Here is a 24,801-nt window from a genome sequence, read left to right as displayed (position 1 = left end):
TAATCGATTAGAGGTATTACATTTGTGATACTAAGCTCTCAAAGGCAAGGATCTTCAAGCTACAATTGAAAGGTAACATTCTTACTTGTTTGATTATGTTGATTTCGATTTCTATATGATAAATTCGGGTTTACAAGCTTTGGATGATTGTTGTATGTACAATTAGAAAAACCTAGATCCAAAGCTTTAGGGTTTGCATGTGCACCATAGGATTGATGTTTTGCTAAAAAACCCAACAATATTAATAGTATATAAGTAAGTTTTGCTTATATAAAACATTCATATGTTTCCATGGTGGTAAATGAATTTTGTAGGATGTGAAGAATGATATAGAAAAAAAAATGAGAATATGAAGCTCTATTTTGGGAAATTTTCAACTTCTAACTAATTGGTTATTTCTTTATATCTTAAGCTTATTTACAATTTTTCTAGGACATGTTAAATGCTATATAGAAAAAGAAAAAAAATTGAGAATATGAAGCTCTACTTTGGAAAATTTCAAATTCCAACTAATCGATTATTTCTTTACATTGTAAGCTTATTTTTTAAGTTTAATATTAGTAACAAAATATAGTACATGTATTGATGGTGTTTCATTTTATTTATATTATATATTTGAAGTATATAATGCATATATATATATATATATATATATATATATATATATATATATATATATATATATATATATTATTAGATATGTCGTTGATGTCGATTATACTACTGTGCTGCAAACATTAGAAAAATATTGAAACTAAAGATATAATCGACCTCAAAAACATGATTATGATATTTTGTTAACGTTTTGTGACTTTATTATTGATAAATAATGTATATTATTCTGATGATATACTTCAATTTGCATTTAAATTATATCCAAAATCTATAGGTTCATATTTCATTTATAAATGTTTTTCTTTATCAAATTATATTAATCCAACGTAACGTACGGGTATACGTCTAGTTGACTATAATGAGACGAAAATGACCATATAAGCAACTACATATTTAATTTTCCGTCATAAATTTATCGAAATAAAAGGTTTGTTGATTTTTGGTAGATTAAAAATGCATAAAAGGACGACTTTTTTTTTTCAAAATAACAGTCGAAATTTCTTTTGTAACTATTAACCCAACATAAACGGTAATACAATAAAACAAAAATATTAACTATTAACTCACCATAAACTAGTAACATAAAAAACAAGAGTATTGCTAAGGTTTTGTTTAAGAAAGAGAGAATGACGCAACGACTCTACTATATATTTTGATTTTATTCTTTTAGTCCCTAAAGTTTTTTTCGTGCCCTTTAAGAGAACACAGTTGATGTCGACCTGCTTTTTTGGTCACCGTGACCTAATATATCAGGTTAAAGCTGATATGGGTTATGATTTGGAGTTTTTTAATAAAAAAATTAGGTCCACACACACACACACATATATATATATACATATATATATATATATATATATATATATATATATATATATATATATATATCCCTATACTAATAAAAGAGTAGTCATTTTGCCATGTGTCATTATATTAGACCTCTTAATTAATATGATGCCACTTGTCAATCTATTAGTTCTTCATTTTAAATTTATTAGACCTCCTAATTAATGTGATGTTATTTGTCAATGTATTTATTCTTCATTTTAAATTTTAAATTTTATATTATTGTTTTCATTAATTCACCAATAAAAAATGTCTAATATATATTAAAAATTAATTATATATATTTATTTAAATCAACGATTATAATTTCACAAAACTAATAAAAATATATCGTAATTAATAATTTATTTAAAATAATTAATTATTAATTTTGAGGTTTTACTATAAAATTTCAATTAATTTTATAACCATGGTTTCCACGAGTTATAAACTAATATATATATATATATATATATATATATATATATATATATATATATATATATATATATATATATATATATCTCCTTGAAAGTCAACTGGGTAAATGAAGAAACCTGCTAAAATTTTCCCCTTCCTAATCAAATGGTGATATACACGAAAATGTGAAAAACTTGTTTCTTCCTTTTTGAATCTATCCACCACAAACTCCACCTTATATCCCCACACTACTTAGATTAATCAAACACCTAAAAACACCACCGCCACAACCTCCCTCTCATTCTTGGACTTGTGCCACCATAGAGCCACCGTTGCCACCATCTTGTTCCCCACCAGAACTCACCTACACCCACCATAATTGTCGCTGTCAGAGCTCCTTTATCAGCAACTTACAACCCCTTTTTCCCTCACCATCGAGAGGCACCACCCTCTCCATTCCCCTTCGTTTTTTTTTCTGTTAATCGGAGCAAAATCTAAGTGTCAACCACCGCCTCCAGCCACCTGTTGTTGTTGTTTGCTTTGCTTAAGATCAACTGCTTGTCCATCCTTTCCCTTTCGTGTCGAGCTCACCGAAAACGAAGCAACGGAAGCCGCCAGAGCAGCCCCTGCCAACACGTTGCCGTTGCTGTGAACCATCGCCAACACCAACTGCTGCTTCCGTCGACCCTATCTGGCCAACTATCACTCTCGCTCAAGGGTATTTTCTCCTCCTCCATTTTTGTTTCGTTCATTCAAGATCAGGAAGTGGGTCTCCAATTTCGTTCAAGCAATCTGTAAATACGATTTACGAATGAAGAAGATACATTGTACAAACTTAATTACATTAAAATTAAATATAACCCTAAAGTTTCTGACTTGTACGACTTTGGCCCCTCCTTCGAAATCAGTCAGATGTCTATGTGGCAAAGGGGTAACTCGGTTACCCCTTCATTTTGTCAAAAGTGACCAAATCGACCCGACAAAAAATAGTTTGTTCTCTTAAAAGGTATGAAAAAAACTTTAGGAACTATAAGGATAATATTGAAATACATAATAGGGTTGCGTCATTTTCCCTTGAAGAAAAGTGCCCGAGTTACAAAAGTAATAAGTTTAAGGTACAAACTTAGAAAGCCTTCAAAAAGAAAGGACCTCTTATGCAAATTCCTCCCGAAATTTCAATACTATTTACAACCCCGTCGAAATCTAAACTTAGTTCGTTCTATAAATTTCGCGAGTGCATATGAAGTGTGTACGAGGTGGGCGAGAGCGAGACCTGCTTGAATGATCACGTAAATCAAGCCTCGGTTTCTAACCCAGCTCTTCTGATCAGTAGAATCAAGTTTCTAATTCCTTAAATTCACCCAGCAAAGCCCTAAATTTTGTACAGTTCTAATAAGTAGCAAGTAGAGAAGCAAAATTTCGCAGAAATTTAGCCCTAGAATCAGCAGGTTCAAGTTCAAGTTCAACTAGAAACGTTGTTTGGCGTTCGCTTCGAAATTTAATCAGAGCAAAACTAGGGTTCATCCAGTCATGAGTCCTATTCAGAATTTCGAGCAGCATTCTCGCCATCTCATGGAACCCGACATCCGTATGCATTCTACTTTACTTCTACACGCGCACACGAACACGAACACATTTTCGTTGTTGATATCAGTGAACTCTTTGTAAATTCTCTATTTTCGAACATCAGTTCTGTATGTGTATGGTAATTTTCGCTGATCATATCAAGCAGGGGTTCTCTCCACAACAAATTTATCGAGATAGCTTTTGTTTTGATGATTTTCTAGTGTAATAGCGCAACACTAGGAAGGATGAGATTAAATGAATATTTATTATCATAGTCTTGCTAAGAGGTTGAATTGCTATATAGGATAATCGTCATATGAACTCTATTGGTGGTCTTTAGAACTGTATTTGTTGGCAAGAAGATACTCTAGAAATCGATACCCAGTCTTTCACCCCAGCCAACCACATTTATGATTTTTGAACTAGAACACAACAAATTTTGTGTCATTATAGGTCTTCCTTCTAGATTTTTTTTACCTGTAATAAACTAGGATGCTGAAATATCAAAGCTTTTTGTTGTTTGGTCATTGATTACTGCTTTTCTTTCTGGGACAGCTATTCAAAACAGGCTTCAAATGGCGATGGAGGTCCGGGATAGTTTAGAGATAACACACACAGGGGAATACTTGAACTTCTTGAAGTGTTACTTCCGCCCCTTTTCTGGGATTCTCTATCAGATAACAAAGCCACAGTTTACTGACAACCCTGAGCATAAGCTGCGAAACATTATCATTGAAATCCTCAATCGCCTTCCTCACAGTGAGGTCCTTAGGCCTTTTGTTCAAGAGCTATTAAAAGTTGCAATGCATGTCCTTACCACTGACAATGAGGAAAACGGCTTGATTTGCATTCGCATCATTTTCGATCTTTTGAGGAACTTCAGACCAACCCAAGAAACTGAAGTGCAGCCTTTCCTTGACTTTGTGTGCAAAATTTACCAAAACTTTAGACTCACAGTTAGCCATTTTTTTGAAAGTGGGGCAGTTGTAGCTCCAGCAATGCCACCACCATCATCAATGTCAGCATTACCTTCCCTTGGCAATGAAGATGTTAAGCCCATGGAGATTTCTGATCAAGTTGGATCTTCCAGTGCCACAAGCACGGGGGCTGGGCAGCTTAATCCAAGTACTAGATCTTTCAAGATTGTGACAGAGAGTCCTTTGGTGGTTATGTTTCTGTTTCAGTTGTATAACCGCCTTGTCCAGACTAATATACCTCAGTTGTTGCCTTTGATGGTGGCTGCTATCTCAGTCCCAGGTCCTGAAAAGGTTCCACCTCATTTGAAGACCCACTTCACTGAGCTAAAAGGGGCTCAAGTTAAGGTAATTTTTATCAAGATCATTCTTTTATCATCCTTTTAAGTTTTAAATCATATTTGAAGATTATACATTTATACCCTATCTTGTTCTTGCAGACTGTCTCTTTCCTGACTTACCTTTTGAAGAGCTTTGCTGATTATATTAGGCCACATGAAGAAAGCATTTGTAAAAGCATTGTGAACCTGCTTGTTACTTGTTCAGACTCCGTTTCCATTAGAAAGGTGATAGATACTATGATACTAGATTTGTATATCCTTAGTTACCTATTCTGCCCATGTATGTAAAGTGGCTTATATAATTTACTTATTATGTGCAGGAATTGTTGATAGCATTAAAACATGTTCTTGGAACGGATTTTAAACGGGGTTTATTTCCTCTGATTGATACACTATTGGAAGAGAGGTAACATTGATATTATCTACATGGTTATCTTGCTAACTTCAATATAATGTCAAAAAAATCATTTGAGAATTTGTGAACTATGTTAGGGTTCTTGTGGGAATTGGCCGGGCTTGTTTTGAGACACTAAGGCCATTGGCTTATAGTCTCTTGGCAGAAATCGTTCATCATGTTCGTGGAGATCTCTCATTGTCACAGGTTTGAAAAGCTTTCTCTGAATTTCATCCCATACTTAGATATCTATTATTAGATATTCTATCAAGTGTCGTCTTTCAAATATCATAGATTACTTTTACTTCTATCAGCAAACTCAGACTTAAATCTCTCCTAACCTTCTTTTTGATATGTTCTCTTATCATCTTGATGCCAGCTGTCACGGATTATCTACCTATTCTCGAGTAATATGCATGACGCTTCATTATCTCTCAGCATCCACACCACATGTGCACGCTTAATGTTGAATCTGGTACAACTTTGATCTCTCTGTTTAAAGTGTCAAGAAAATTCCATCCCCTTATTCTCTGTGCTCTTTTTGTTAGGTGGAGCCAATTTTTGAGAAAGGTGTTGATCTGCCATCCATGGATGAAGCCAGGATTTTGTTGGTAAGTTTTTATGTGGCTTCTTTACTTCTTTCTGGAGATGCAACTACTTTCATTGGCAATTTGAAGATTGTACTCTTCCTTTCAGAATAAGGATAACCAATTGTTATTTCATGTGTAGGGGAGGATATTGGATGCTTTCGTTGGGAAATTTAGCACCTTTAAGCGTAGTATTCCTCAGGTATATGGCTACTTAACAAAAAAATAAATGAAAAAAAAGATAACACTCATGTGAGACATCTATATCAGTTGATTTTTCCCTTTTATATAACTCTTTCATCTTTCCACTAATTGCTTCGAATTTTTTTATAACAGCTCCTGGAAGATGGAGACGAAGGAAAGGATCGGTCCACCTTAAAGTCAAAACTTGAGCTGCCAGTGCAGGTTATTATCTCAGTTAACTCAACCTTAAAAATCTGACTACTGATTTTATACTTTTTGGCATATTGTGTTATATAAATATGGGACTTATGATACATATATATATATATATATATATATATATATATATATTTAGCATACTGACACTAGAGTAAACATATAAACTATTTGGCAGGCTGTTTTAAACATTCAGGTTCCTGTAGAACATTCCAAAGAAGTCAGTGACTGTAAACATCTGATCAAGACCTTGGTTATGGGTAAATATATTTTTTTTCCATAATGTCTTTTAATAATTTTCTCTAATGATATCATACCAGTAAAATTCTTAATTTCTTATTTTGTTTTATTACCAGGAATGAAAACAATAATCTGGAGCATCACACATGCACATCTACCTCGATCACAGGTTTCACCTTCCACTCATGGGACACCACCACAGATGCTTCCAACAACCCCACCTAATTCATCCACAGGCCAACCATTCAAAGGTCTGAGAGAAGAAGAGGTATGGAGAGCTTCTGGTGTCTTGAAGAGTGGGGTCCGCTGCTTGGCTCTCTTCAGAGAAAAAGACGAAGAGAGAGAAATGATCCATCTCTTCTCCCAAATCTTAGCCATCATGGAGCCTCGAGACCTGATGGACATGTTCTCCTTATGCATGCCAGAACTTTTCGAATGCATGATATCCAACACACAGCTCGTGCATATCTTTTCAACTCTCTTACAAGCACCTAAAGTATTCAGACCATTTGCAGATGTCTTGGTTAACTTCCTTGTAAGCAGCAAACTCGATGTCTTAAAGCATCCAGACTCCCCTGCTGCAAAACTCGTTTTACATCTTTTCCGGTTTCTATTTGGTGCTGTAGCCAAAGCTCCTGCAGATTGTGAACGTATTTTACAGCCTCATGTCCCTGTTATTGTAGATGCATGCATGCGAAATGCAAGTGAAGTTGAACGTCCACTTGGCTACTTACAACTTCTTCGCACAATGTTTCGTGCCTTAGGCGGGGGTAAATTTGAACTTTTGTTACGAGACTTGATTCCTACATTACAACCGTGTTTAAACATGCTGTTAGCAATGCTTGAGGGGCCCACAGCTGAAGAAATGAAAGACCTTTTGTTGGAGCTTTGCTTAACACTCCCTGCTCGGTTAAGCTCATTGTTACCTCACCTTCCTAGATTGATGAAACCGCTTGTAATGTGTCTTAATGGAAGCGATGAGTTAGTGAGTTTAGGGTTGAGAACACTTGAGTTTTGGATTGATAGCTTAAATCCTGACTTTTTGGAACCAAGTATGGCAAATGTGATGTCTGAAGTGATTTTAGCATTATGGTCTCACTTAAGGCCTGCACCTTACCCATGGGGTGGTAAATCGTTACAACTACTTGGAAAGTTAGGTGGGAGGAATAGACGGTTTCTCAAAGAGCCTTTAGCACTTGAGTGTAAGGAGAATCCTGAACATGGACTTCGTTTGATTCTTACTTTTGAGCCTGAAACCCCGTTTTTGGTACCTCTGGATCGATGTATTAATCTTGCTATAGCAGCTGTTATGAACAAGAACAGTTCCATGGATGCTTTTTATCGGAAACAAGCTTTGAAGTTTCTAAGGGTTTGCTTGTCATCACAGCTTGATTTGCCAGGTCGTGTGAATGATGATGGATTAATATCTAGACACTTATCGACTGTTTTGGTCTCATCGGTTGACCCATCTTGGAGAAGATCTGAGGCATCTGATGTAAAGGTTAGTTTAGTTGCAAATTCCATTTTCATTTGTGTATAAAAACACTTTCATTTCGATACTTATAAAATTTCCTTGCAGACTGACTTGGGGGTGAAGACCAAAACACAACTCATGGCTGAAAAATCCGTATTCAAGATTCTTCTGATGACAATCATTGCTGCTAGTTCAGAGCCTGATTTAGTCGACCCAAAGGACGAATACGTCTCAAATGTTTGTCGACATTTCGCCATCATATTCCACTTAGAAAGTTCTTCCCAAAACGCCCCTGTTTCCGCCATTCCTCTCGGTGGTCCTTTACTCTCATCAAACACAAGTAACAGTCTAAAACCAAGAAACGGAAACAGTTCCAATCTAAAAGAGCTCGACCCTCTGATCTTCCTAGATGCCCTAGTGGAAGTGCTAGCAGATGAAAACAGACTCCATGCAAAAGCTGCTCTTAACGCGCTAAACGTGTTCTCAGAAACCCTTCTCTTACTAGCCCGCTCCAAACACGCTGATGTCATCATGTCAAGAACGGGTCCCGGTACTCCTATGATTGTCTCTAGTCCTTCCATGAGTCCAGTTTATTCACCTCCTCCTAGTGTCAGAGTCCCGATATTTGATCAGTTACTACCTCGTTTACTACACTGTTGTTATGGAAGTTCATGGCAAGCTCAAATGGGTGGTGTTATTGGTCTTGGTGCTTTAGTGGGAAAGGTGACAGTTGAAACTTTATGTGTTTTTCAAGTGCGTGTAGTACGTGGACTTGTGTTTGTTCTCAAAAGACTCCCGATTTATGCTGCAAAAGAATTGGAGGAAACTAGTCAGGTACTCACTCAAGTGCTTAGAGTGGTGAATAATGTTGATGAAGCAAACAGTGAAGCGCGGAGACAAAGTTTTCAAGGAGTGGTTGAGTTTCTTGCCTCAGAGTTATTAAGTACAAATGCAACTGTGAAAGTCAGTAAAATAGTACAATCATGTTTGGCTCTTTTAGCTAGTAGAACCGGTAGTGAAGTGTCCGAGTTGCTTGAACCGTTGTATCAGAATTTGCTTCAGTCTCTTCTAATGCGTCCTTTGAGGTCAAAAAACGTTGACCAACAAGTTGGGACTGTGACAGCTTTGAATTTTTGTCTTGCCTTGAGACCACCTCTTCTTAAGTTGACTCCTGAATTAGTCAACTTTCTTCAAGAGACATTACAGATTGCTGAAGCTGATGAGACTGTGTGGGTTGCTAAGTTTATGAACCCGAAAGTTGCCATGTCATTGACTAAACTCCGTACAGCTTGCATTGAACTGCTGTGTACAGCAATGGCATGGGCAGATTTCAAGACTCAAAATCACTCTGAGCTAAGGGCAAAAATCATTTCCATGTTTTTTAAGTCCTTAACAAGCAGGACCTCTGAAATTGTAGCTGTTGCTAAAGAGGGTTTGCGACAGGTTCTTTTCTTTTCTTTCACTTGACAATTGACATCTTAATTTTATAAAAAAAAAGACTAAACAATTCACTTTTACCTTCTGTTTGGTGTGGGCGATTAGGTAATTTTGCAGCAACGAATGCCTAAAGAGCTTCTACAGAGCAGCCTGAGGCCTATACTAGTTAACCTAGCACATACCAAGAACCTCAGTATGCCTCTTTTGCAAGGTCTGGCCCGTTTACTGGAGCTTTTATCCAATTGGTTTAATGTGGCATTGGGAGGCAAACTTTTGGAGCATCTAAAAAGATGGTTGGAACCAGAAAAGCTTCAACAGATTCAAAAATCTTGGAAAAGTGGCGAAGAACCAAAAATAGCAGCTGGTGGGTTATGTTTTTTTTAATACTGAAGCTCTCTTTTGAAATAAAACAAAAAATGAATACTAATACATAAATACTGAATTCACTTCTATTAACTTTAATGCAGCTATCATCGAGCTTTTTCACTTACTACCGAATGCAGCTGGGAAGTTCCTTGATGAACTTGTAACCTTGACTATTGATTTAGAAGGAGCCCTGCCACCTGGCCAGTTTTATAGTGAGATCAACAGTCCTTATCGTCTCCCACTTACAAAGTTCTTAAATCGTTACCCACAAGCTGCTGTTGATTATTTTCTTGCCCGATTATGCGAACCAAAATATTTCCGCAGGTAATTTTCATATAGTTTTTTCTTTGCGTATCTGTTGAATTCTTATTTAACTTTGTATCTTTTTGAGAATGATTCAGGTTAATGTACATCATAAGATCGGATGGTGGCCAGCCCTTAAGAGAAGAGCTTGCCAAGTCACCAGAAAAGATACTCTCAAGTGCATTCCCTGAGTTCATTCCCAAAACTGAGGCATCAGAAACTCCATTAGGGGGTGATGACAACAACACTCAACCTCAAGCTGCCCCAAGTGTACTACCAGATGCTTATTTCCAGGGTCTTGCTCTTATAAAAACATTGGTCAAACTCATGCCTGGCTGGTTACAGAGTAACCGTATTGTGTTTGATTCATTGGTTCTTTTGTGGAAGTCACCTGCAAGGATAACTCGCCTTCAGAATAAGCAGGAACAAAGTTTGGTGCAGGTGAGTATGATGGGCATTTTGGTAACTTACTATAAACCAAACTTCTTCTACCTTGTTTTCTAGCTGTCATTTAATGTGTGAGATTCTGCTTTCTTCTTTATCATAAAAAAATACAGGTGAAAGAGAGCAAATGGCTGGTCAAATGTTTCTTGAACTATTTACGCCATGATAAGACAGAAGTCAATGTGCTGTTTGAAATCTTATCGATCTTTTTGTATCATACGCGCATTGATTTTACCTTTCTGAAGGAGTTTTATATCATTGAGGTAATGTTTAATCACTTTATGAACACAAAATTTTATGCTTGCAAATTGTCAACTTTTAATTGGTGTCATTTTGGTTTAGGTGGCTGAGGGGTATCAACCGAGTATGAAGAAGACCCTCCTTTTGCACTTCTTAAACATCTTCCAATCAAAACAAATGGGTCATGATCATGTGGTTGTCATCATGCAAATGCTGATTCTTCCAATGCTTGCTCATGCATTTCAGAATGAACAAACATGGGAGGTTATAGATACTGCTATCATCAAAACAATTGTTGACAAGCTTCTCGACCCTCCAGAAGAGGTGAACTATATTTTCCTTCATACATTATCGTTGCTAAATATTGTCTATGCTTTTAATTTTCTGATACAAATGATGGTATGCATAGGTCTCTGCTGAGTATGATGAGCCTCTGAGAATCGAGCTACTACAACTTGCTACATTACTTCTCAAGCATCTCCAGACCGACCTTGTTCATCATAGGAAAGAACTCATTAAATTTGGGTGGAATCACCTCAAACGTGAAGATAGTGCTAGTAAGCAGTGGGCCTTTGTGAACGTGTGCCACTTCTTGGAGGCCTATCAAGCTCCAGAAAAGATTATACTGCAGGTGTTTGTTGCCCTTCTCAGAACTTGCCAGCCAGAGAACAAAATGTTGGTCAAACAAGCCCTTGACATATTAATGCCAGCTCTTCCTCGAAGATTGCCACTTGGCGATAATTCCCGTATGCCAATCTGGATACGCTACACAAAAAAGATTCTCGTGGAAGAAGGCCACTCAATTCCAAATCTTATCCACATTTTCCAGCTCATCGTTCGCCATTCAGATCTTTTCTACAGTTGTAGGGCCCAGTTTGTACCTCAAATGGTCAACTCTCTCAGTCGCCTTGGTTTACCATACAACACCACTTCAGAAAACCGGCGTCTTGCAATTGAACTTGCAGGGTTGGTAGTCAACTGGGAGAGACAAAGACAAAATGAGATGAAAATAGTCAATGATGAAGGCACAAGTCAGAATAATGATGGATCAAACCTTGGCAACACTAATGCTGACACCAAGCGTCCAATGGATGGACCTGGAACAGCTGGACCGGGACCCGCATTTCCTGACGATCCAACTAAGCGATTAAAAGTCGAGCCTGGTCTTCAATCTCTCGGTGTCATGTCGCCAGGTGGCCCCTCTTCAATTCCAAATATAGAAACACCTGGATCCGCTGGACAACCAGATGAGGAGTTTAAACCTAATGCTGCAATGGAGGAAATGATAATCAATTTTCTAATAAGAGTAAGCATTATTAGTTTTTATAACTCAGATAACATAAAGTTTTGCAAACAGTTCTGTTGAATATGGTTTTTGTTAACAGGTGGCATTGGTGATAGAGCCGAAAGACAAGGAAACAAGTCTCATGTATAAGCAAGCTCTAGAGCTTTTATCACAAGCTCTAGAGGTGTGGCCGAATGCTAATGTTAAATTCAATTACTTAGAGAAGCTTCTAAGCAGCATTCCACCAACTCAATCAAAAGACCCTTCAACAGCTCTAGCACAGGGTTTGGATGTCATGAATAAAGTCTTGGAAAAACAACCACATTTGTTCATCCGTAACAATATCATTCATATTTCTCAAATTCTCGAACCCTGTTTCAAGTACAAAATGCTAGATGCTGGAAAGTCATTGTGTTCTTTGTTGAAGATGGTTTTTGTAGCTTTCCCTTCAGAAGCTTCTAGCACCCCACAGGATGTGAAAGCATTGTACCAAAAAGTTGAGGAGCTTATACAGAAGCATCTTGCATCTGTTGCAGCTCCTCAGACAGCTGGTGAAGATAACTCTGCTTCAATGATTAGCTTTGTGTTGTACATCATACAAACATTAGCAGAAGTACAAAAGAATGTAATCGATCCATTCAATTTGGGTCGTGTTCTTCAACGTCTAGCACGTGATCTAGCATCTGCACCTGGGTCTTATTCAAGACAGGGACAAAGAACAGATCCAGATTCTGCAGTGAGTTCTTCTCGTCAAGGTGCTGATGTTGGAGTGGTGGTTGCCAACCTTAAATCTGTTTTAAAACTCATTGGTGAAAGGGTCATGCTTGTACCTGACTTCAAAAAGTCCATAACTCAGATTCTAAATTCTTTGCTGTCTGAGAAAGGAACTGAACATACAGTGTTGTTATGCATCCTTGATGTGATTAAAGGATGGATTGACAAAGATTTTGGCATGTCTGGAATGGCTTCGAATTCTGTTTCTTTTCTTTCTCCAAAGGAAGTCGTATCTTTTCTTCAAAAGCTTTCACAGGTTGATAAACAGAACTTTTCTCCAACCTCTCTTGAAGAATGGGACAAGAAGTATCTCGACCTTCTCTATGGGCTTTGTGCTGATGCAAATAAGTAAGCATGGATTTTGGATTTAAATAAGTACAACATCTTTGTGATTTGCTTTTTTTATTTATATATAAAGTCAAGTTTAAATCATGATCTCACTGATTCACAGGTATCCAATTTCCTTGCGACAAGAAGTGTTTCAGAAGGTGGAGAGACAGTTTTTACTAGGTTTAAGAGCGAAAGATCCTGAAATGAGGATGAAGTTTTTCTCCCTTTACCACGAATCTCTTCAGAAGACACTCTTCACCCGTTTGCAATATATTATTCAAGTTCAAGACTGGGAAGCTTTGAGTGATGTCTTCTGGCTAAAACAAGGCCTTGATCTTCTTCTTGCCATTTTAGTCGAGAATAAACCTATTACACTTCCTCCAAATTCTGCCAAGGTTACTTCTCTTCTGGCTGCAGGCTCTCTTCCAGAACATTCTGGACCACAACCTATGGTTACTGACACATCCGAGGTGTCAGAAGATAACACTCCGTTAACTGTAGATGCCCTTGTTTCAAAACATGCCAAGTTTATGAGTGAAATGAGCCGACTTCAGGTAGGTGATCTTGTGATTCCATTAAGAGAGCTTGCTCATACGGATGCAAATGTCGCATATCATTTATGGGTGTTGGTGTTTCCGATTGTTTGGGTAACTTTATGCAAAGATGAACAAGTAAAACTTGCAAAACCAATAATCTCTCTTTTATCAAAAGACTACCATAAGAAGCAACAAGGTAACAGGCCAAATGTTGTGCAAGCTCTTCTAGAAGGACTCCAGTTAAGCCACCCGCAACCTCGAATGCCTAGCGAACTCATCAAATACATCGGTAAAACCTACAACGCATGGCACATCGCGCTAAACCTTCTAGAAAGTCACGTGATGTTGTTCCTTAATGAAACAAAATGCTCTGAATCTCTCGCTGAACTTTACCGTTTGTTAAATGAAGAAGATATGAGATACGGATTATGGAAGAAACGTTCAATCACAGCTGAAACTAGGGTTGGGTTGTCACTTGTTCAACATGGTTACTGGCAACGTGCACAAAGTCTATTTTACCAAGCTATGGTTAAGGCAACCCAAGGTACTTACAACAACACTGTACCCAAAGCTGAAATGTGTTTGTGGGAAGAACAATGGTTGTACTGTGCGAGTCAACTCAGTCAATGGGATGTGTTGGCGGATTTCGGTAAACTCGTTGATAATTACGATATCTTACTCGATAGTCTCTGGAAGCAACCGGATTGGGCGTATTTAAAAGATCATGTAATCCCAAAAGCTCAAGTTGAAGAAACACCAAAGCTTCGTATAATCCAAGCGTATTTTTCCCTACATGAGAAAAATTCAAACGGTGTTGGTGATGCTGAGAACATTGTAGGAAAAGGTGTCGACCTTGCTTTGGAACAATGGTGGCAGTTACCCGAGATGTCAATTCATGCGAGAATCCCTCTTTTACAACAATTCCAACAATTAGTCGAGGTTCAAGAATCGGCTAGGGTTCTAGTGGATATAGCAAATGGGAACAAACTTTCTGCAAGCTCTTCTGTTGGTGTACACGGAAGTCTATATGCTGATTTAAAGGACATTCTAGAAACATGGCGACTCAGAACTCCAAACGAATGGGATAATTTGTCTGTTTGGTATGACTTGCTTCAATGGAGAAACGAAATGTATAATTCAGTGATTGAAGCGTTTAAAGAGTTTGCAACCACAAATTCTCAACTTCATCATCTCGGGTATCGTGACAAGGCATGGAATGTGAACAAACTTGCCCATATTGCCCGTAAGCAGAGTCTTCATGATGTTTGCGTGTCTGTTTTGGAAAAAATGTATGGGCATTCCACTATGGAAGTACAAGAAGCTTTTGTGAAAATCAGGGAACAGGCGAAAGCGTATTTGGAAATGAAGGGGGAGCTTACAAGTGGTTTGAATCTAATCAACAGTACTAATCTCGAATACTTTCCTGTGAAACACAAAGCGGAAATCTTCCGTATCAAAGGAGATTTTTTGTTGAAACTACACGATTGTGAAGGGGCGAATCTTTCGTATTCGAATGCGATTAGTCTTTTCAAAAACCTCCCGAAAGGGTGGATAAGCTGGGGGAACTACTGTGACATGGCGTTCAAGGAGACACATGATGAGATTTGGTTGGAATACGCAGTGAGTTGTTTTCTTCAAGGAATCAAATTCGGAATCCCCAATTCCAGAAGCCATTTAGCTCGTGTACTCTACCTTCTCAGTTTCGACACTCCAAATGAACCTGTGGGAAGAGCTTTTGACAAATACGTTGACCAAATCCCACATTGGGTCTGGCTTTCTTGGATCCCACAGCTTTTACTCTCTTTACAAAGATCCGAAGCCCCACATTGCAAACTCGTGTTACTAAAAGTTGCTACCGTATACCCTCAGGTACATATAAAACTCATTCTACTGATCTACTCTATTATAATTTATATCAATTAAACTAATTCTTTCTCTTACCTTTTTGAACTTTTTAGGCTTTGTATTACTGGCTGCGAACGTATTTACTCGAAAGGCGTGATGTGGCGAACAAATCTGAATTTGGTAGAATGGCAATGCAACAGCAACAGCAAAGAATGCAACAAAACATGGCTGGACCTTCTTCAAACTCAGAAAACCAGATTCCTCAAGGAAGTCAGTCAGCAGGTGGTGGTGGTGTTCAATCCCATGATGGAGGAGGCAACTCTCAAGGTCAAGAACCTGAAAGAACATCAGTTCCTGAAGGCAATGTCTTAGGAGGAAACGAACAAAATCTCCAACAAAACCCTTCAGCCATGACTGAAGGTGGTCAGAATGCTATAAGGCGGAACTATGCCATGGGGTTGGTTGCTTCTGCCGCCAGTGCATTCGATGCTGCAAAAGATATCATGGAGGCACTCAGAAGCAAGCACACAAACTTAGCCAGTGAACTCGAGGTAAAAACAAAAAAAAAACAAAAACGAATCTCTTCTACTTTTGTATTTGAATTTGATGTTAATTCTCATTATTACCCTTGTAATATCACAGAGTTTGCTAACGGAGATTGGTTCGAGATTTGTGACACTACCTGAAGAGCGATTACTAGCTGTTGTTAATGCTCTGTTACATCGTTGCTACAAGTATCCTACTGCTACAACAGCAGAGGTTCCTCAGTCTCTTAAAAAGGAGCTTTCGGGTGTTTGTAGGGCTTGTTTTTCAGCAGATGCTGTTAACAAACATGTTGAGTTTGTGAGAGAATACAAGCAGGATTTTGAACGCGATCTTGATCCAGAAAGCACTGCTACATTTCCAGCTACTTTATCTGATCTGACTGAAAGGTTAAAGCACTGGAAAAACATTCTTCAGAGTAATGTCGAAGATCGGTTCCCTGCTGTTTTGAAATTGGAAGAAGAGAGCAGAGTGTTGCGTGACTTCCATGTTGTTGAAGTCGAGGTTCCAGGACAGTACTTCACAGATCAAGTAAGTAAAAATATAATAAAAAATGTGAAATTTGCATCTTTTTACAGTTGATAATTGTGTCAATTTTTGTGTACAGGAAGTTGCACCTGATCACACTGTGAAGCTAGACAGGGTCGGAGCCGATATTCCAATCGTACGCAGACACGGAAGCAGTTTCCGTCGTTTGACTCTCATAGGCTCAGACGGGTCCCAGCGCCACTTCATCGTCCAAACATCTCTCACTCCAAACGCACGAAGCGACGAAAGAATCTTACAGCTTTTCCGTGTCATGAACCGCATGTTCGACAAACACAAAGAATCCCGCCGTCGCCACATCAGCATCCACACCCCAATCATCATCCCTGTCTGGTCTCAGGTTCGAATGGTGGAAGATGACTTGACATACAGCACCTTTCTAGAGGTCTATGAAAACCACTGTTCTAGAAACAACAAAGAAGCCGACCAACCAATTGCGTACTTTAAGGAACAGTTAAACCAAGCGATCTCGGGTCAAATATCACCGGAAGCTGTAGTGGATCTCCGTCTCCAAGCGTACACCCACATCACAAAAGACTATGTTTTTGACAATATATTCTCGCAGTACATGTACAAAACGCTTCTGAGTGGGAATCACATGTGGGCTTTCAAGAAACAGTTTGCGATACAGCTGGCACTCTCGAGTTTCATTTCTTTCATGTTGCAAATAGGCGGAAGGTCTCCTAACAAGATTCTATTTGCGAAAAACACCGGGAAAATCTTTCAAACGGATTTCCATCCGGCTTATGACGCCAACGGTATGATCGAGTTCAACGAACCGGTTCCTTTCCGGTTGACAAGAAATTTGCAGATGTTTTTCTCTCATTTTGGTGTTGAAGGGTTGATCGTGTCTGCCATGTGTGCAGCTGCTCAAGCTGTTGTTTCCCCCAAGGTTAGTTAAAGCCTGAACCATAAACAGACTGTGATTGTGATTGTGAGTGTGAGGTTTGACTTTTATAATAATAATGCAGCAAAGTCAACATCTGTGGCATCATTTAGCCATGTTTTTCCGTGATGAATTGCTGTCATGGTCATGGAGGAGGCCACTTGGAATGCCATTGGCACCGGTTGTTGGTGGGGGGAGTTTGAACCCTGTTGAGTTTAGACAAAAGATTACTACAAATGTGGAGCATGTGATTCAGCGGATCAATGGAATTGCACCTCAGTTCATTTCAGAAGAGGTATGTTAATGTTTCTACCCTTTTTTGTATTTTTATTGGAGGGATTTTTGATTTTTGATGTTTGATGTTTAGGAGGAGAATTCGGTGGACCCACCGCAGTCGGTGCAAAGAGGTGTGACTGAACTTGTGGAAGCTGCACTTACTCCAAGAAACTTGTGCATGATGGATCCAACGTGGCATCCATGGTTTTGAATTTAGGATGGAGGGCTGTAATCTAATCTCGTATATAATAAAGCCTTCTGTACATATGCAACTAAAAACCCTTTGTTAGGGCTCATCTTACTTAACTCTATTATGATTGACTGGGAAATCATGGACTAATCTCAACAACACAATAGTTTTCAACATTCATGAGCATGCTATGTCGTTACTTACCTTATTATAGTTTCATGATAAAGTGATAAACTATGCTTACAGATTTTCCAAAATATGGTTAATTATTTATGCTATAGAATTGGTTTATGAAGTGCTACTTTGCTCAAGATTTGAGTTTAGGTTTGCAAACTAGTTGGTTAGGCTCGAACTTAAATTGATTACTTGAAAAAAAATGTTATAATGCAAGTAAAAAGCCCTTATAACACCACAATTGGAATTTGAATCATTTATGGTGGATGGAATCATGAATTGAATGGTTGGCTTAGACGTAATATTGTTTTTAACTTGTCAAATTAATTTCATTGATGTTTTTAAGGTCGTTAGAATCAATCTAGTTGAGTTAATTTGTGATTATGTCTCAATTGTTGCTTCTTTTAAGTTTGTTGAGTTCCTAGTCATCTAATCTTCAATAGATTGATGTGAATAATCATGTTTACCTATCTTTATCTATTCTAGAAGTTTCGTAATCATTATCAAGTGTTTAAGAGTCTATTGAAACCATTCTTAAAACATTAAGACCCTACACAAAGTATAATGGCCAAATGGGTAAAAATCAACATTTTTGGCATTCTAAGTTGTACAGGGTTGGGCCGAGCAGGCTTGAGCTTTAGAAAACTTTGTAATTTGAGTTGGTACCTATATATGAGTATTTTGGTCATCTTGTGACCTTTAATCCATACTTATTAGGTGATGTAAAGGAGGTATAAATAAAGAAAATTGAACCTTAAAGAATTGGGTATCATAGCATTTGGCTAAGGTGAGTTTTTTGAGAGTAAAAGTGGAATATACTTACTTTGATAATTGATTCTCAATTTTGATGTATTAATATTATATGATGGTTTTTGGTTTTATATAATATATTATGATCATGCTTGCTTTGTGTGTACCAATGGTACTTGTTTGCATTCATGAAACTCTTTTTGTGATATTTATTGTTTTAAGAAATTCTATGCATAGTTAGAAATGATTTTTTGAGCACCCTTCTATGTGCATTCATATTAGGATTGGGTTGATTTGAGTGGACAAATAACTTTGAGATCCCTTATTTGTAGAATACCCATCTAAAGAGTCATGGGCATGATTCTAGAAAATCCTCATGTGCACAAGCATGGTGTGCTATCCCTTGTGACATTATCTGATGGCATACATTGCCTAATTTGTAGAATGGATAAAATATGAGAGTGTGTGCTATGTGCTCACTATTCATGAGTCCAATTTTGGATGCCATAAATCGTTGAGACTTTAGTCTGTGAGATTGATTCGGGTTGGGGTATATGTATATGCATCATCATTTTTGTTTGTTTGCAGAGTTATCCCATTTTATCCTATTGAATCTTTTTTTGAAACGACAAATATAACCTAAACTACATCTTAAAACCACCTAGGTTCATGACGAGACTTGAACCCTCAACCTCAAGGAGGGAGAATAATGCTCATCTTAGGGAGGAGGGAGTCCTTCCCTCTCAACCCACTTCCACATCAAATTTTACCTTTTCTTTCTCTTCCATCTTTTCCAACCTACAACATATGAAAACCCTATTTTTTCTCAACCCACCTAACTCATTCAATTTTTAATTTTAAAATAAACATAAACTAATAAAAATTATTCAAATTAATTCATAAAATTGAAAATTTATTTATAAAAACAAAATATTAGTTATATTTGATATTATTATACTTTTTTAAATTAAAAAAAATGTTTTATATATATATATATATATATATATATATATATATATATATAGAGAGAGAGAGAGAGAGAGAGAGAGAGAGAGAGAGAGAGAGAGAGAGAATGAAAAAAAAGCACATGTTATCATCACATGCATGAAGACAATTGAAGACAAACTTAAACTCGTAAATTCAGGGGTTGGTAAGCTTGTTGAGATGATGAAATGCAACAAACCGGTGGAATCCAGTTTTGAAGGGGACGTAAGCTAGCGGTACCGTCGGTACCTCCCTAAACCGCCGCCAAACTTAACTTGGACTCCGCCCTCCCTTAGAGATGAGAGAGTCATTCCTTCTCAACCCATTGCCATATCAGTTTTTATCTTTTCTCTCTTCCATCTTTATGGAAACCCTATCTTTCTCACCCATCAAACCCATTCAATATTTAATTTTAAAATAAACATAAACTAATAAAAATTATTCAAATTAATTCATAAAATTGAAAATTTATTTGTAAAAACAAAATATTAGTTATGTTTGATATTATTATACTTTTGTAAAATAAAAAAATGTTATATATATATATATATATACATATATATATATATATATATATATATATATATATATATAGAGAGAGAGAGAGAGAGAGAGAGAGAGAGAGAGAGAGAGAGAGAGAGAGAGAGAGAGAGAGAGAGAGAGAGAGAGAGAGAGAGAGAGAGAGAGAGAGAGAGAGAGAGAGAAAAAGGCTCGTGTTATCATCATATGCATGAAGACAAACTTAAACTTTATAAGTTCATGGGTTGGTAAGCCTCTTGAGATAATGAAATGCAACAAACCGTTAGAACCTATTTTTGAAGGGGACGTAAGCCGACGGTACCGCCGGTACCTCCCTAAACTGCCGTCAAACTTAACTTGGACTCCGCCCACCCTTAGTAGCTAAGTTCACTAACTACAATTCTCCGTCAAGCTGCATGCTCTTGTTCTTTATTTCCCTATCAAATACATAATTAATAAGGCAACAATTGTGTTGGATTCCACGTTTCCACCAAATTGGTATCAATAAAACATGGATTATATTTCTTGTATCGGGTCCTTTCAATATACTATCCCCCATTAACTTGGATTGTATTTAATCATCTAATTTATACTAATAAATTAATTAGATGTAAAGTAATCAAAAATTACCTAATACATGTGCCTTAGTAAAGAAAACCCCAATATTTTCACCTTGATTAATTGGACTCCATATTTTTGACTTATATGTGTGTATTACTATTACACGCGTATAAGGCTTGTATATATATTTGAAAGCATTCTTAGGTTTATAAAGCTGGTGAATGTATGTATACGTCTTTGTTTCTTTAATGCTTCCAATCTCAATTTACACGTTATAGACTTCAATCATGGAAGATCAAATTATGGACTCGTTTGCGACCTCAAGACCTTGAATTCAAAAGGTGGGCCCCAACACCAACTAGAAGCATCTTTGGCTTATGAAAGTGTTCTTGGATTGTATTCATTAAACTCTTATTTTATGTTCAAATTATATAATTACAAACAGTTGTAGTAGATTAATACCCAATTGGCATATATCTTGGCATATGAGATTGGTAAATGACTTAAGAGGGTAAACAATTCCAAATTTTGTTCATATTTGATATTTTTTTTATACAGCCATTAAAATCTTATTTTGTACAGCACATGAAATTATTTGGATTATCATTAATACTTGTTGAAATGGAGTTTGGCTCTTAAAAGTAGGGTGAGGTGTTGATCAAGATGACAAAAATACACAACCCTAAATGAGATTGAGACGAATTCGATTTCATGTTTATGTCTTATCAAGTATAAAAACACGTCGTTTGTATCGTGTTCATATTAAAACTTCAACACAAATTGAAATAGTATTAATATGTGTTTGTTGAATTTTATAAGATTAACTATGAACTAATTTGAAATAGTATTAAAACTATAAAAAGATAGCCTAATATTCTAAAATGTTTTAGAAAACCCGGCGACAAAAAATCAAAACCAACAATTATTTACACCGGGTTTCTTCCTTAAAAAGTTATGGCTGATGTGGCTAAATGAGTCCGGATAGGATGCTGAGTAGGATCTAATTTATGTAATAAACTAATAAAGACGGTAAAAATCAGTCTTTTATCATTTGTACTGTGCGAAAGGTAAAAAACCCTAGTTCGTGTTTTCTCTTGAGAATGGGACGACGCAGTGTGGAACGCGGGAAGCACTGAAATCAAAACGAGAACGTAATCGATCAGAAGGTGTTGAAAGCCGAACGACTTCCTTAATCTACGATAAGTATTTCGTTTTTCTTTTTGGGTTTCAATCGGGATGAAGAACGATTTCAGAAGCTGTTTTCGGGTTCCAAATCGCGATTTTCTTTGTATTTAAACCATTTTCCTGTGCACATTTTAACACATTGCGTTTTTCTTAGTTATTTAACCATTTCATGTGTAAAAAACAGAACAACTGGATATAATAAGAAGTAATTGTCTAGTTCCTGATGAAAATGACTAGTTATTTGTTCCTGGTAGCAGCCAACAAGATCCAGTTACTTTGGATTGAATTGAATGTGTATTAGGGGGATATATTTTGTAACAACTATGGTCTGGTTTTTGTTTTGTTTGATGTAAATCCTAGGGAAAACTATTACACTCATTTGTGGTTCCTTAATAGCATTGAACTTGATAATTTGTTGAATGGAGGTTTTTCTAAGATGCAATCTGAGTTCACAATGAATTGTTGATAGCGTTTTGCACATTTTTTGGCATTGCAAATGAAACAGTGATGGATTTTAACATATATGTTGCCATTGGAAATGGAATGTTAGCAGACTCTTGCACATTCATCAACGAGATTAGAAGATGGCAGAAGGAGGTGAAAAAGTGAAAGGGGAAAACCCTAACTCCAAAGATGGTGATATGGAAGCTGAAATACAGCGTTTAAAAGATGAAGGTTTTTTCAGAATGGGCAAAGCATGCACGGGGTGTTTGCTCTATTCCTCATTCCTAAGAAGATTCAATTCCGGTAACCCTGTTTGCCTCGGCTTCTCCCGTACTGAAATTGGTACTCTCTTTCTCTCTCCCTTCCTCTCTCTCATCGTGAATGCTTTGGAATTCAGATTATTGGTCTGTAAATCATAGAATTGTGAATGATTTCAAAGTTGAACATACATTTAATGAATTAATTTGAACTTTTATGATTAGTTCCTGGCAATTACTATGGAAAACCAGAGATGGACGCTACAGAAGGCTTTCATTTCATATACGCTTGTCTTGGTGAGTCCCTGTTTGTAGATGATATGCAGCATCAAAGGGAGGCGCCAATCTTTATTGCTGGATACCGGGTTCTCTCTCTCTCTCTCTCTCTCTCTCTATCTCACACACACACACACACAAATTGGATATGGATAAGTGGATAACAAGTTCTCTTACAACACAATCAAATGTTTAATTTTCAGGCTTACTATGTTAGAGAAAAAGCCACTGATTCTGATGCCTTTAGCAGGCAAGTTTTTGTGTTATGTATCTATTTATTCAATAAATGTTGCATTTTAAATTTAATAAAGAAGATAGATTACATTTTTGGTCTCTGAGTTTCTTCAAAACTTTCTGTTTTGGTCGAAAGTACTTTTCTTCTTCAGTTTTGGTGTGGTGTGAGTCCCTGATCTCTGAAGGCACCACAATTGCAAAAGAAGTAACTGTTTTTGAGCAAACTCAGAGACCAAAACTGAAGTTTTGAATAAACCTAAGGGACCAAAAATGCAAATTACTCGTTTTATGAGAAACCCATATCAGGTTATCTCGATGAAAAGTGATGGGTTCTTTTTGATTTTTTTTAATAAATAAAAAACAGGTTTAAAAGAAATGCAAATGTAGCTGCATCAGAGGTAGCGCAGAATGTGCGGAAAGTTGGGAAACGAATCAAGGAAAAAATTGATGATATTTTGCGTCCACCAACAAAGTAAAAAAAATGGACAAATGATGTAAAAAGTTACATTGGTTTTGTTAATATGCAACATCCTAGTGCTACTACTATTTTTGTACATCTACTGGCTACTCATATTAAAAAACCAAAAGTAGGATTGAGTCGCTATAAAATTTGAAAATAATGGTTTTCCTTGGTTTTATCATTGCGAAGATAGTCTCATTTCAAAGAGTTTCTCGCTGGGCCTTTTACGATCCATTTGCAAATAGAGGGCTTTGACCCCACTCACTCACCAATGGTTCCGTGTTATCATTTAATAAATTTATATGTAAGAACCATGAACTACCATATAATAATAATTACCAATGTTCGTAATCGAATATATATATATATATATATATATATATATATATATATATATATATATATATATATATATATATATATATATATATATAACCGAACATTATTATTATTATTTTTATGTGATTCTATGGTTCTAGATTGATCATCACTTTTTTTTTTTCTCTCTCTCTCTCTCTCTCTCTCTATATATATATATATATATATATATATATATATATATATATATATATATATATATATATATATATATATATATGTGTGTGTGTGTGTGTGTGTGTGTGTGTGATTCTATGGTTCTAGATTGATCTTCATACATTTTTTATATAGTCCATGCAAAGTAAGGCATTTTGATTAAAATATTTTAAAATATTTCTAGCATTTAGAAGCATAGGAGATAAAGCATAGAGGTTGACAAGCAACCCCATACTTTAATATTCTTGGCCATAACTCTTGAAAAGATGATGATTTTTTAAATTTATAAACTCTAAGTTTATAAAATATAAACTTTGTTTTTAGGTAAAAGACTAAAGAATTCAATTAGTCCAAAATATTGTGCATGACTTATTAATTCATACCACATTAAATAATAACTAGTTATATTCTCTTATAATTATTATTTTTACAAAACAATAATTATTCCCTAATTAAAATACAAGAATTGATATTATTTATTAATAATCATATTTATAATAAATATACAAAATGTGCCAACTTGATAAAGGTGTGACCCTATATGATCATATATTATTAGCAATATCACTCCATAATGATTTTTGGGCATA

At 36.5% G+C, this 24,801-nt stretch overlaps 2 protein-coding genes across 3 annotated transcripts; both read left to right on the top strand.

Moving 5' to 3' along the window:
- Window positions 1–3,085: 3,085 nt before the first annotated feature.
- Window positions 3,086–18,009, top strand: LOC111913357 (transcription-associated protein 1). The gene is made up of 25 exons (XM_023909079.3): window positions 3,086–3,445; window positions 3,979–4,745; window positions 4,838–4,963; window positions 5,059–5,144; window positions 5,231–5,339; window positions 5,512–5,607; window positions 5,681–5,743; window positions 5,862–5,921; window positions 6,056–6,124; window positions 6,297–6,378; window positions 6,475–7,859; window positions 7,938–9,275; window positions 9,375–9,633; window positions 9,737–9,959; window positions 10,037–10,379; window positions 10,496–10,645; window positions 10,725–10,946; window positions 11,032–11,928; window positions 12,008–13,029; window positions 13,133–15,416; window positions 15,506–15,943; window positions 16,035–16,466; window positions 16,543–17,373; window positions 17,453–17,662; window positions 17,735–18,009. The coding sequence occupies exons 1-25, from the start codon at window positions 3,388–3,390 to the stop codon at window positions 17,852–17,854; spliced, it is 11,670 nt and encodes a 3,889-aa protein (XP_023764847.1). The 5' UTR covers window positions 3,086–3,387; the 3' UTR covers window positions 17,855–18,009.
- A 3,872-nt stretch (window positions 18,010–21,881) lies between these two features.
- Window positions 21,882–23,853, top strand: LOC111913325 (uncharacterized). 2 transcript variants are annotated; one of them, XM_023909042.2, is made up of 5 exons: window positions 21,882–21,987; window positions 22,560–22,792; window positions 22,933–23,072; window positions 23,187–23,233; window positions 23,582–23,853. In XM_023909042.2, the coding sequence occupies exons 2-5, from the start codon at window positions 22,591–22,593 to the stop codon at window positions 23,691–23,693; spliced, it is 501 nt and encodes a 166-aa protein (XP_023764810.1). In that variant the 5' UTR covers window positions 21,882–21,987; window positions 22,560–22,590; the 3' UTR covers window positions 23,694–23,853. The 2 variants fall into 2 exon arrangements, with proteins under 2 accessions (XP_023764810.1, XP_023764809.1); XM_023909041.3 differs by having other exon boundaries at window positions 21,922–22,792.
- Window positions 23,854–24,801: the final 948 nt, after the last annotated feature.

The sequence above is a fragment of the Lactuca sativa genome, chromosome 2 (genome assembly GCF_002870075.4).
Source record: "Lactuca sativa cultivar Salinas chromosome 2, Lsat_Salinas_v11, whole genome shotgun sequence".
In the NCBI taxonomy this organism is placed as follows: domain Eukaryota; kingdom Viridiplantae; phylum Streptophyta; class Magnoliopsida; order Asterales; family Asteraceae; genus Lactuca; species Lactuca sativa.
Note: the sequence above shows the minus strand (reverse complement) of the source record. Positions and strands in the feature narration are given on the sequence as shown.

Excerpts from the sequence above, each read along its gene's own strand:
- LOC111913325 (XM_023909042.2), top strand. The coding sequence starts at position 22,591 with ATGGCAGAAGGAGGTGAAAAAGTGAAAGGGGAAAACCCTAACTCCAAA. Across the intron at positions 22,793-22,932 it reads CTTCTCCCGTACTGAAATTG|TTCCTGGCAATTACTATGGA; the intron begins GTACTCTCTTTC and ends TTTTATGATTAG. Across the intron at positions 23,234-23,581 it reads GATTCTGATGCCTTTAGCAG|GTTTAAAAGAAATGCAAATG; the intron begins GCAAGTTTTTGT and ends AATAAAAAACAG.
- LOC111913357 (XM_023909079.3), top strand. The coding sequence starts at position 3,388 with ATGAGTCCTATTCAGAATTTCGAGCAGCATTCTCGCCATCTCATGGAA. Across the intron at positions 5,608-5,680 it reads CACGCTTAATGTTGAATCTG|GTGGAGCCAATTTTTGAGAA; the intron begins GTACAACTTTGA and ends TCTTTTTGTTAG. Across the intron at positions 6,125-6,296 it reads AACTTGAGCTGCCAGTGCAG|GCTGTTTTAAACATTCAGGT; the intron begins GTTATTATCTCA and ends ACTATTTGGCAG.